The following is a 13592-nucleotide window of genomic DNA, read 5'->3' on the forward strand; positions in this document are numbered from 1 at the left end:
CAGAGACAGAGAGACAGAGACAGAGACAGAGAGACACAGAGACACAGAGAGACAGAGAGAAAGAGAGAGAGAGAGACAGAGAAACTCACTGTAGCTCAAAGTACCTCCGGTTGGCCTATATTAACTCACTATGTAGACCTAGAATTCAGAGATCCACCTGCTTCTGCCTCCTAGGTGCTGGGATTAAAGGTGTGAGCAACTATGCCTGAATAATTAAAATATAATTTTCAAATGTTCTTAAGAAAGGGCAAGAAGCTGAGTGTGGTGGCGTATGCTTTTAACCCCAGCACTCAGAAGGCAGTGGCAAGTGGAACTCTGTGAGTTCAAGGCCAGCCTGGTCTACAGAGTGGGTCTAGGACAATCAAAGGTACACAGAGAGATCCTTTCTCAAAAAAAAAAAAATGGAGAGAGAGAGAGAGAGAGAGAGAGAGAGAGAGAGAGAGAGAGATCATAAGCACTTGCGTCAACACGTCTCTCGTGACCAGTTGCTTCACAGTCCTGCCCGCCAAGCCTTTCCTGCCACTGTGACCTTACCCTTAAACACTGAGCCAAAGGAAACCCTCTCCCCCCTAAGTTGTTTTTACCAGCCACACTGTCAGAGCAGGAGCAAGTGACAAAGACCTGCTGAGTTAGCAGAGCCTGAAGTCGTGTGGCCCTGGTTCAAATCCTGCCTCTGGCACATGGTAGCAAACCTCACATAACATGTTATTAATGGGAGTGGATGCGCACAACCCAGGGTTGCTGTGAGGATCAGTTGTGGGAGGGAATGTAAGGAAGTTATTGCTCCCAGGGACCACTAACTAAGAGCAGGAGAGACTGACAGGCAAAATCAAGAGCCGTTTACAGCCAGCCGAAGGCCCTAGCAAGCAAGAGTCACCACCCCTGTGTGGGCTGGAGGGCAGGCAAAGCACTGTCTCTCTCAGTGCGGGTCAATCACAACCTTCTGCCGGCAGCCTGCGACACTGGTTTCACTTTAAAACGCATGCACATGTCCTTTGCTTAAGCAACTCCCTTCCTGGGCATCTCTCCCACAGAACAGTGTGGCAATACACAGAGAGGTTAGCATGCTCCGTATACTGCTGCATGAAGTCAAGAACATAGCAGTGAAGTGAATGTCTACCCACAGAACGGTGGCTGCACCAACCATAGCTCACCTGCACGGTGGAATACTATACAGCCACAAAGAGACTAGACTGTCACCTCGGGCAGCTTGGAGGGAGCCCTAAGAAATGCTGGCTGAGAAGACCATGGCTCAGAACATGGTATATAATATGATCTATTATCATAAAACAAATATTGAAGGGAAAAGCATTTTTACTTATGTGGGCTGAGGGAAGATGATGTCCTATTAGTAAAAATAACATGGGAAGTACACAGGCTGTTAGTTTGAGTTACCCGGGACAGCAGGGTTAGGGATAGGTACTTAGTCTAAGATGGAGAAGAGAGAGGGAAGGAGACTAAAGGATGGCAAAGCAAAAGAAACAGCCAGGCACTCAGGAGGTGTGGTGATTCGAATACGCTTGGCCCAGGGAGTGGCACTATTAGGAGGTGTGGCCTTGTTGAAGTAGGTGTAGCCTTGTTGAAGTACGGGTGGCCTTGTTGGAGGAAGTGGGTCACTGGGGGGTGGGCTTTGAGAACTTCTTCCTAGCTGCCTGAAGATTCCCAGTCTTTTCCTGTTTGCCTTCGGAACAAGATATAAAACTTTTGGCTCCTCCTGCACCATGCCTGCCTGGATGCTGCCATGCCTCCCTCCATGATGATAATGGACTGAGCCTCAGAACCTGTAAGCGAGCCCCAATTAGATGTTGTCCTTTATATGACTTGCCTTGGTCGTGTATCTGTTCACAGCAGTAAAAATTATAACTAAGACAGGAGGCTAAGGCAGGAGGGAAGAAAATTTGATAGCAACTTGGGCTACATACCTTGTCGCAAAAACAAAAACAAACAAACAAACAAACAAACAAACAAAAACCAACCGACCAAAGCAGAACACGAGAGGCACATGAACTGTGGCCTCTGCTCGCTCAGGAGTGCACCACTGAGCCCCACCCCCAGCCCCCGCCCTGTCCCCAGCAAAATCAGCAGAGAGGAGCAGTCACTTCCTCTTCTCTGTGAGAGTCAACCCTTCCTCAAGCTTCCCTCTCCTCTGGGTACCTGGGGAGAAGGGCTCCCCTAAACCCTACCTATGACCTCAGTGACTTGCCTTGGGCAGGCAATACAGCAAGGTCTCATTAAGCTCTGCTGAATGGCGGCAGTGCCCAGAGGCAGGAGCCAGAGTGGTCCCTGGGTCAGCGCCACTCTTCCCACTGCCCTGCTTACCCGGACCCGGATGACATTGATCTCCACAAGCAACAGCATCCCGTAGAGGATCACCAGAAGCCCCGTGAGGCAGAAGCGCAGCTGAGAGAAGCCGATGGCGTGGTCGTAGAACTTGACGAACTTGATGGTCTTAGTGATGAAGGCCAAGGTCCAATAGATGAGCAGAGCTGTGGAGGAGAGAGAGGATGCTGATCAAACTTGTGTGTACCTCTACAGGGCATGCAAGCATGTGGGAGAAGAGAGCCGTGTGAGTGTTCAGGAGGCACGGGGGAGGGAGTGTGCATGTGTGACGATCACATCATTCCCTTGATCAACCACTGATGGGCTGATCACTACTACGTCAGACAGCCTCACACATGTCTGAGAATGACCTTGAAATTCCAGTGGTCTGGCCTCCACCTTCCAAGTGCTGGGATGACAAGTGTGAGCCACCACACTTGGCTCCAGTGTCCCTTTGAGATGCGGACCGGGTGTCATAACACTCACGGCAGACGTGCCAAGAATGTTTGATGACATTGCAAGTCCAACAGGTCAGGAAGTTATCAATGGTGGTGGTGCAATGTCCCCCTTGAATTCTGCTAAGCTACGGGCCCTGTGCCAGGAGTTTTCTCATTCCTTCCTTACCACAACCTTGAGAGGGAAAAGGCTTGTCACCTCCCTTTCAACAACTCAAGGGGACTAAGGACCCTTGCTGAAGGTTGGGTAACCCTTGCAAGGCTATGGTGGCTGTGGTAGTTTTATATGTGCTTGGCCCAGAGAGTGGCACTATTAGGAGGTATGGCCTTGTTGGAGTAGGTGCGTCACTGAGGGTGTGGACTTAAGACCTTCACCCTAGCTGCCTGGAAGCCAGTATTCTGCTAGCTGCCTTCAGATGAAGATGTAGAACTCTCAGCTCCTCCTGTACCATGCCTGCTTGGATGCTGCCATACTCCTGTCTTGATGTTACTGCACTGAACCTCTGAACCTGTAATCCAGCCCCAATTAAATGATGTCATTTATAAGACTTGCCTTGGTCATGGTGTCTGTTCACAGAAGTAAAACCCTAACTAAGACAGTGACATTAAGCTGCAGAGCTGGGCTAGCCAGTCTGTGGTGACTTCAGGTGGAATTCCCAACCCAAAATTCTCAGTAAGATGGGGACATTTTAATGATCATTCAATCTGTCCTGTTTGTTTTGGATAAGAACACTAAGGCCCCAAGAGATGAATTAGGCATATTCACTGACAACTCGTGATGGCCAGAAAGTGACCCCAAGTCCCTCTCCTCACAGCCCAGTGGCCACAGCACACCAACTTGGAAGCCTGGGGTTACGGAGGACACAGTGACTTCCTGCTCCATGGGACAGTGCAGTACAGTGATTGGAGATAGTTCCCTGGAGCCAGGCTCACTGGATTTACACACAATGGTTGGATGGCCTTGGGTAAACCATGTCCCACCAAGTGCATCCAATCCGTGGCCCAGGAAAGCTATGAGAGCGGCCCAACACAAAAACATAAACTTAAAACACTATGGATTTTACTTTGTAGGTAGTGCAGAGTCCTCACGTGTAGATTTTGTACCTGAGGAGATCATGTTGTAATGCCAAAAGGTCAAACACACGTGGCACTGTAACCCACTTAGACTTGAAGGTCCTCATCCATCACTGGAGACAGTGACAGCGCCATTCAAAGCAATGTGTAGAAAGTATTTAGCACAGGGAGCCTGGCATGGAGCCTGGCTGCTCTTTGGGTATTTGCTGTTTATGCTTTTATGAAGGCTAGATTTCAGATTTGGGGCAGGAGGCTTCAGAAGTCCTGGGTGGATCCTGTCCCAAATTCTCACCCCTCCCCCTCAGCTGCTAACTTGTCACTATCAGTTTCTGAGAGCAAACCCCAACACAGCTAGCTGAGCGGCCCTGGCAGGGGTGTTGATGCGGGCCAGGGAGGTCCTGTACACATTCAGTGAGGCCAGCTTCAGCCACACACACACACACACACACACACACACACACACACACACACACACACACACACACACACACACACNCCGCCCCCCCCCCCAAGCTGGGCCACAGGGAGGAAATGAGATTTGTATTCTGACCTCCACCCGAGTCATCAGGGCATCGTTCCAGAAAAAGATGAGATCTGTTTGACCTGGCTGTGGGCTGAGAAGCAGGTCAAGACACCAGGTGTCGGCGTGGGGTCAGGACTGAGGGCGGGCAAGAGGAGAGAGGGCAAGGGCCTCGCTCAGGACTGTGGCGATGGCCCCTCACTTGTGTGGTCTCCAGGCCACAGGGGTCCACAGGACCAGTATCTTTTGCCCAGAATGAGAGGGTCACCTACTGGGGCAGAGACTTGGTCTTGTCTCTGTGTCCGGATTCTATACCAAGTCTATGACTTAAGCAAGGAGAACTTAGTGTTCCTACCCAGATGGAAAACTAAGACTCAAAGAGCCCAACTGTCTTCTGTGGGAGCACAGAGGAAGTTGGTGGGGGAGCCAGGGTGAGGTCCACAGTGCCAGGCTCCAACATGTCTCTGGATACAGCAGCTCCCATCGGGCTGAGAGAAACCGGAGTCAGGCAGTAGGTGTGAGTGGGGATATGTGGAGTTCTGGGCTCTACACCCTTTGATTTTTCTCTCCATTTGTCTCCCACTCCCAGGTTCTGCACATTACACCTACACATCTGGATCCTGCCCATTGCTCCCCACCTTCCATGGCCTACCACACCTAAGCCACTCTCATGCCCTCCCCTGACTACCTCAGGAACTTTGTCACTGGTTGTCACTTCCCCTTGCCCTCCCTCTACTCCAATATGACTGTCACAGAATCATGTTCAAAAGCTCTAGTTGTACCCACGGTCACAACCGTTGTTCACAGTACTCAAGGACTGTGCCTGTAGCACATCTCTGTCATCCTAGCATTTGGCAGTGGGAAAGAGGAGGATCAGGAGTTCAAAGTCGTCCTTGGCTTCCTATTGAGTTTGAAGCTAACCTGGTCAACATGAGATCCTGCCTCAAAACAAAACAAAACAAAACAAAAAAACCCAAGCAACCAATCAACAATAACAACAAAGAAATCAAAGCAAAGAAACCTCCATCATCATCATCATCATCATCATCATCATCATCATCATCATCATCAACAATAATAGTGAGGGAAATCCAAATGTACACCAATAGATGAACAGATAGCAAAATATGGCCTAGCCAGATAATGGAAGGAAACTTTGATACATGCTACAACATGGCCAACTTAGAATAATTATTCTAAGTAAAGTAAATAAATTACAAAAGGATTAAAGAGTCCTTAATGAAGTTCTATAAAGACAGAGAGTGGAATGCTAGGCCTGCAGGCTAGGGAAGGGAGAAGGGGGCATTAGTGTTTATTTAATGAGTTTAGAGCATTGGTTTGGGAAGGCAGAAGGTCCTGGGGACAGACAGTGGTGATGGCTGCATAGCGTGTAATTGTCCTCAATATCACAGGACCGCACACATGATGGCTGACACGGTCGATACCGTGTTATAGACAGATGAACACACACATGAAACCTAAATAGAGGCAAGAGAAGCTCAAATCTGAGACCAGCCAGGGCCATCCAGGGAGACCTTATTACCAAAATAGGAAGAAATGAACAAGCAACAACCATAACAACAACAACCAAAACAAAAGGCAATCAGCTGCCCCTCGCTGCTGGGGTACCCTGTGCTGTGCGGCCCTCTGTCTGCCAATCCCAGTTCCTGCCTGCTGCCCTGCCTCCAGCTGTTCTTTCTCTGTCAGATCCCTTTGTCCTCGGGGGCCCTTTGCACACACACTCGGCTCTCCCTGAAGCCCACCCGCTTCTCCTTTCTCTCCCACTGCTTCTTGGCACATGCCTTTCTTAGGGGTCCTCTGGGGCCCCAGGATCACATTTCATGGGCTAGTTTAAGCTGTGGGACTCAGGCCTGGGGCCAGAGGCAGGCCTCCAAATCAGGCAGCTTTTCCATGGACTTCCCTCTATCTCTGTAGCTTAGTGCCCCCTCCCTCTTATGCCTGATCTAGAATTTCTAGACCTATGGAGCTTTTTCTGGGGCAAAACTCCAACCAGGGGGGCTGAGGAAAGGGAAGACATCACTGATTTCTTGGAAGGCACCGAACCATCCATGGTGCTGATTTGTACTGGAAGATGGAATCCTGAGTGCTTGTGGGAAAACTGGAAAATTTCAGGTGCCGGCGGTGTTTGTAAGACTCAGCTTAGCCAGGCCCTGCTAGGTCAGGTGGGAGAGGGTCCTCTTGGGGACTGCTGTCTGAAGCTGGGAGCTTCATCTGCCCTTCTGGTTGCTACTCCAGACATACCCATTCATTCACATGGCGTCCTGGGGCAGGGGCATGGCTGGAGAGTCCCGATGGAACACTGCACCTACCATAGGAAGGTAGACCTATGACTAGACAGTAGGAAAATGCCGTCTGTGCCCCAAGGCGAGGCAGCCATGCCACTTCAGCACAGAGAGCTTCTGATTCTAGTGTCTTTTATTACATGCTATGACCCATGAACGCCAGTGGCTTGCTGACACAGGATCAGCGGCGATTGCAAACGACTGTAGGCTGCGCTGTGGGAGATCTACAGACTTACTGCTTTGGTGGCAGGAACACAGCTTGAGGACCCCTAGAAGCAGCTAGAAGCCTGCTCACATGGCCTCAGTTTGGTGATGCACCTGGGTGCAAGAATAGACTAGACCACGTCTCCTACCCATGAAGGTAGACTTCCTGCTCTATAGAAGGACAATAATGGGACCCAACTCACAGGGCTGTGGCAAGGATTGAGTTAATATGAGCCTGGCGTGTAGGAAAGGCTCGATGAGTGTTTGCTGGTGTTGTCTTAAGCCTTTCTATGTCATAACTGTATGCCACACAGGGGAGCCACGGCTCCAACAGAGCTACTGTGGGTATTAGTGAGAGGAGCCATGCAGGAAGGGTGTGGAGCCCAGAGCCCAGCCCACGGTACACACTCCATAAAGGGCAGGTAGCATGGCTGCTGTTTCTGCCTGGCACCCATGTCAGAAGCTGCAAGCTGAGTGTCTAAGTCAGTCAGCCTAAGGTTTTGGTCCTGGGCCTTTCTCTTCTCCCCATGAGACTTCATCCAGGCATCAGACACCACCCACATCAGCTGAACGCATCTCCCGCCCCACCCTCCCCCAAACACCCAATTCATTTACCTTACTGTCTCCTTGACCCCGGAGTTGACCATTTTGGTGATGTTTCAAATGCAATATGCCTGAAGCCCCGATCCCCATCTTGTCCTTAACTCCCACCCTGAGGCCATCTTAGTGACCAGGGACACCTTTCACTGAGTGGTCAGACTCCACATTTCCACAGGTAGCCCCGCTCACTGGGCTTGGCTGTGTTGGTCTCAGGGTCAGAAGGCCTCTGCGCGCTGGCCCTGCACAGACAACCACGCCCACCACCCTCCTCCCTGAGCCCAGCTTGCTTTGCTCCGCAGCATCCTCAGCACCTGCTCCTTGGTTCATCTTTGCCCATCTCTCTCCTCCTCCAGACCACAGGCTCCACAGAGGCAGAGACCCCCTCTTCATCCCTGGTCCCTAGCCTGGACTGGTTTCCTGGAGGAAGTTCTGGGTAAATGTCGGCTGGGGAAGGAAAGGCTCCCTCCGTCCTTACCGATCAGCAGCTTGGGGAAGTTAGAGGTCTCAATGTTGTGATAGTAGACCACAGAGGTGATGGCAGCCAGGAAAGCCATCCCAGCTGGCATGTACAAATGGAGGTGGCGGGATTCTGTCACCCTGTGGTGGGAGAAGAAAGAGAGGAAATTAGAGAGGGGATGTGGATGTGGCACAGGTCAGCACGGGCAGTGTCTGTGGGCACTGTACTAATGATGCTGACAGCAGTCCAGGTTTGCTAAGTATCAGCCATGTGCCAAGCATGATTCTAAGTACCTGGTGAATGGCAAATTGTTTAATTAAGCTCCATAAAGTGGGCACCCTGTCATGCTGTTTTATAATCAAGGCAATTAAGGTACAAATTGGCTAAGCAACATGTCCAAGACCAGGCCTTTGTTCTTCTCAGGGCTGAGGGACATAGACTACTAGACAGTGCCAACCCTGCTTTGACTCACAGAGGCCTCTGTGCTAGCTGGATGTAGGCACAGTGACAGTCCACACGTGGGGACAACTTTACTCTTAGACCTCAGCATTCACCAAGAAGTGCAAGAGATTGCCTTAGCTTTCTTGATCACACCCATCCTACAGACAGCAAAACACAGACCAGCCCAGTCCAGCACTAAAGGGCTAGGCAGCAGGGAAGCCACTAACCTCTCTAGCACTGCCCAGCCTGTTCTTTCTGTACCAGCAATGTTGGAAACCTTCTCCATCCCCAGAGGGTCCGTTTCAGCCTCTTGCCTCAGTAATGTCCTTGCTACATCATAAAGCTATACTGCTCTGCTCTGCTCTGCTCTGTTCTGCTCTGTTCTGTTCTGCTGCTGGACCCAGCAGGCCAAGAACCCTTGCCCTGGAGAAGCTAAGCATAGGTAAAGACCAGAGCTTCTATCTGACTCAAGAGTCCATGGCAGGGCTACTCCAGATGGACTAAAGGCTGAGAGAAAACAAAGGAAGTGGGTACCAACCAGGGGAGAGGTGGAAACAGGCTGGGCTTTGAAGAATAAGTTATTTATTTAGCAGAGTTGTCACGCCACATGGAGAAGCGCATCATGCCATAGGTCAGTGTGAAAATGGGGAGCCACAGATCAGGTCTATGACATTGCCAATCGCCCCCCTTTCATGTCCCTTCCTCACACCTGCTGACTCAGGGTGTTGGCCCGAAGACCAGGAGCCCAGCATGCAGCTGCAGACGAGCATCCTGCCTTGGAGGAGACACACCGAGCAGGCCTGGGGTGCAGGCACAGCCACCAATGTCGGGGGTGTGGACAGTAGCAAAAGTGGCCGTCTGGGCTGTTTCCTGCCAGTCCCCATGTTGTGGGCATAGATCCTCTGCCCCAGGGTCTGTGGCTGGGCACTGGACCTTGTCTGCTTTCTCATTTTGCCTCCCTCAAATAGACAAGTGAAAGCTCCAGGGCTCATAGGTAGAAAAGACACAGCACAGAAAGGCTGAGTAACACACAGGTCCCACAGTTGGCACTGAGCAGAAGGATCAGCAGAGAGCCCGGGGCTCCCTCCTCTCCAATGGGGGCATTTTCCTGTCACCCAGCCAATTATAACCTAGAGGTATTACTGGTGGCCCAAGGGCTCACGAGTCCCCTTTCCTCAGTACATAGTGCAGGGTCCTGGGTCAGGGTGGGGGAATACAGACTAGTCACCCACTACTTAAGTACTATATCCCTTCTGGTATTCTTGTTGATCTGGGAGGCTTTGATCAGCAGTAGAGCCTGGTGCCTTGTCGAGGCCAGGCATGCAATTAGTGCTGACGCCTGGATCCTGGGGCAGCTGCAGGGTTGAGCACAGTCTAATAGAAGCTCAGAGGAGCTGGACCTCAGATGCTCCAGTCAGTGTCCACCCACACTGTGACATCAACTGACACAGTCCCTGAGGCTCACTGGCTCCTCCATTCCGTTCCATATCCCCTTCTGTCTGTCTCTGAGGACACACTTTATCTCCCACTGCAGTCATCCCTCACCCAGCCCCTGACTCTGCCTGCCACCCTCTGTCCAGCACACACTTAGCCTTCCGTCCAGGAGTGCTGTGCCGAAGGCATCTGTCTCTCTTGGTCTTAAAGCTGCAAGTTAAATTCAACTCAGGCAGGCCGAAGTCCCCCTCTTAGCCCCAGATTTGATGCCCAGCCACAGAGTCATGGCTTCCTTCCATGTGACTACTGCTTCAGCCTTCACCGCTCCTCTATCCCCCATGGGCTAGCCTCGTTCCCAGGTTCATCTCTGCAGACCTAGATTTCCCCTAGGCCTCAAATCATGATAGCCTAAATCACGCTTGTCACCTCTGCCACAGCCCAGGCGCGCCTGTTCCTCGTCCCCCTCCGTCCAGTGCCGTAGTCTCTTCCCCCTGTCCCACCCCGCAGCAGAACACTTGTCATCCATCCAGGCTCAGCTCCAAAGCCCCCTCCACCATGGAAACTATCTGACACTGCCTTCCTCTGCTCCTCCCAGATCATGTCTGTGTGCTAGGATTCGATTTATCATCCTAGGAGTCAATGTTTGCAGAGCTTTTGTGGGCTGTGCACTGTAAATACAAAGAGGTCAGGCACCCGGGATCTCACATTCTGACAGCTTCGCAAATGGAAACTTGGGACACACATTCCGGTCTGTAGCAGAGGCGAGGGAAGGGGTGAATGTGGGGACAAGAGTGGGGCTAGAGGCAGGTGGGGTCGTATCAGGACAAAAATGAGGGCTCAGAGATCCTTGTATCTTGTAAATGAATGGGAACCAAGGGGAGGCTTTCAGTAAGAACAAGTGACTTTACTATCCCCTCTCACACTTCAGTCACTTTCAGAGAGACCCACAGCAGCTGGGGCACTCTAACGGGCTCTCCAATGGTCTCATGGGGAACTGGTACAGAAATCTGCATCCCCTTTATCCTCCAGACCGATGGTAGGCCCTGCATCTCATAGGTGCCTAAGGCCTGGCCCAGTTCACACCAGGTTACAAGATGTAATAGCCCAGGCACTGGTTTACGGAAGGCAGGTGAACAGGCACCGGGAGGGTCTCCTCCAGCTTCCCCCCAAGTCCCCTGGAGCTCACTTACCCGTCAGACAGGATACCCTCAGCAATCTCACACACCAGGACAAAGAGCAGCATGAAGGTGAGGATCCAGCGCAGGTTGTGGCCCGGAAAATGGAGCCAGGTGCTGTGGTGAATGTGCACCTTGGAGCTCTGGCTGCCCCATCCTGAGGGGAGAGACACAGAAGGCAGGAAGCCCACCTGGAGACCCAGTGTGGCGACAAGGAGACCACAAAAATCCTACTTCCCCAGGGCTGAGCGTATGAACTGGATATCCAGGCACAAAGCCTGGACCTGCAGGTACCACCACACTGACCTCTTGTGTGACTGGCTACCCATTCTGTTTCGTTTCTGATAGACATATGGGCATGTATTGCATGTTTCCTTGCTAGTTCCCGGTAATCATTTATCTTTGTCAGTAACTAGCAGCTTCCTTCTGCAGCAGCTCTTTATTTTTTGAGACAGGGTCTTATGTTGCCCACAAGAGCCTTGAACTTCCTATGCAACTGAAGATGACCTTAAACTCCCTGATCCTCCTGCCCCCACCCCCCAAGAACCGGGATTTCCAGTATAGCCTGGCTCAGCAACTTTTTACTAATTTAGTTCAATGGCCACCTCGGCCTTCTTCCCTAAAGAGTTTTAAAGATTTGCTATTTCTCTTAATTAATGTAAATGAGCAGTCAACACTCTTTGAACAGAGATGATTGGCCTGAGAGATGCAAGGGTTTGGAGAGGAGGGGACCAGACTGGGCGCCCAACTTTGTAGACCACTTTCAGGCAAGCACGCCAGGAGTCAAAGGGTTTCCTAAATCTGATCTGAGTTGACTCACACTGTCCTGAAGAAGTTACAAGAGAAGAACTCGTGCCTTGTGGGGTGGCGGGGGTACCGGCACTCAAACTCTATTTCTTTGCAACGTGGAACGGACCCCGGGCCCGGGAAAGGCTCTGCCCGAAGTCGGGAAGTTGGGCCGCTGGAACAGCGCGAGGCTCGCTGACCTCCACCACCAACCTCCCTGGCTGGAGCCTGCGCTCCCTCCCGAGTCCAGTTGCGGCGGTGACAGCACGGGCCCGGGAAAGGATGGCCTGGCTCCGGCCGCAGCGCCACTCAGGGTGAGGCCGATTCACTCGCGTGCCGAGCCCCATCCCGAGTCAGGTTCTGCGGTAGCAAAACTTGGGGATCCCTAAGATCGCTAGCGCCCATCCTGTCTGGCGCGAGTTCAAGGCTGGGGGAGGGTGCGAGGGAGGAGACGCACAGCAGGGGACCCAGGAAGACCGGCGAGCCGGTGGTGCGGGACCGCCGGGGCCGCGCGCCACCCCCACCCCGGCCACTCGTCCTTCCCCCACGCGTCCTCCCGCCCTCCGTCGCGGCGCGCGCGCTCACCGATGAAGAGGATGGGGAAGGTGATGAAGAGCAGGAAGACATGTGGCACCACGTTGAGCGCGTCCACGAAGCAGCCGTTGTTAAGGACACCTTGGTCCACCCGGTAGGCGGCCGAGTGGTTCTCAGTGCCGCAGAAGGCCAAGGGCATGGTGGCGCGCGCACGGGCTCGGCTCGGGCTCCGCGCGCCTCCCGCGCCTCTGTTCCTCGCAGCACCCTGGGCTCCCGCACGGCCCGCCCCGCCCCGGCCTGCCCCGCCCCCACCTGCCGCTGGTCCCCGCCCTTCCAGCTGCTCTTGTGGGGCGAGGGTGGGGTCTCACCCAATGCGCACGTGCACTGGGTGCGCAGGCGAGGCGGTGTCTGAGTGGGAGTAGTAACCAAGATGATCCGGGTGAGCCGGGAGTGCGTGGATTTGGGATCCCCGAATGTAGATTCGCTGGAGCTCGGTTCAGCTGGATGTAGATCAGAGGGGTCCCCATGGGAACAGAGTGGCACAAGCTCGCACCCGATTCGGTCCAAAGAAACTAAAGAACTTGAACTCAGGAGGGTGATTGGGAATTTTCTAAGTATCTCTGGCGCGGGGTCACAGAATGACCTCACAGCCTGTCCCGATCTTTCCCCCAAAAGATTCAAGGTGTCCTTGCTAGCCAGTGGGAATGTGGCCTGAATCTACTCTCTTCCCTTGTGGTGATTAGGGTTTTTTGTTTTGTTTGTTTAAAGATTGGTTCAATCTCTCTCTCTCTCTCTCTCTCTCTCTCTCTCTCTCTCTCTCTCTCTCTCTTTCTCTCTCTCCCTCTCTCCAGGTACCAATAGAGGCCAGAAGAGGAACTTGGATCTCCTGCAGCTGGAATTATTGGTGGTTGGGAGCTGCCTGGCATGGGTGTTACTGGGAACAGAACTCAGTCTCCTCAAGAGAAGGCATGGGAATACCCTTAACCACGGAGCCTTCTCCCCAGTGCCTGATAGTTTTTAATTGTCCACTTGCCACAGCCTAGAATCAATTAAGAGCCTCAGCTGAGGAATTGCCTAAATCAGGCTGACCCGTGGGCATGTCTGTGGCTAACTGTCTTGATTATTAATTACTGTGGGAAGACCCAGTCTACTGTGGGCAACACTATTTCATGAACTGGGCCCTAAACTGTGTAAGTGTACTGGCTAGCTTTGTGTCAACTTGACACAGCTGGAGTTATCACAGAGAAAGGAGCTTCAGTTGGGGAAATGCCCCCATGAGATCCAGCTGTG

General features: G+C 52.4%; 1 protein-coding gene across 2 annotated transcripts in view; it reads right to left on the reverse strand.

The window, feature by feature from the left end:
* The window catches only part of Abcc8 (ATP binding cassette subfamily C member 8), a 72772-nt gene extending 60193 nt beyond the window's left edge, over positions 1–12579 (reverse strand). Inside the window, exons 1-4 of one of the 2 annotated variants that reach the window (XM_021197796.1) lie at positions 12354–12579; positions 10998–11139; positions 7951–8072; positions 2320–2486 (exon numbers count right to left, since the gene is read on the reverse strand). In XM_021197796.1, coding sequence (XP_021053455.1) covers positions 2320–2486; positions 7951–8072; positions 10998–11139; positions 12354–12501 — 579 coding nt within the window. In that variant the 5' untranslated portion in view covers positions 12502–12579. The remainder of the gene's footprint in view (positions 1–2319; positions 2487–7950; positions 8073–10997; positions 11140–12353) is intronic. The other variant, XM_021197813.2, reaches the window with a different exon arrangement.
* Between the last annotated feature and the right edge of the window lie 1013 nt (positions 12580–13592).

Source organism: Mus pahari, chromosome 1 (genome assembly GCF_900095145.1).
Source record: "Mus pahari chromosome 1, PAHARI_EIJ_v1.1, whole genome shotgun sequence".
NCBI lineage: Eukaryota > Metazoa > Chordata > Mammalia > Rodentia > Muridae > Mus > Mus pahari.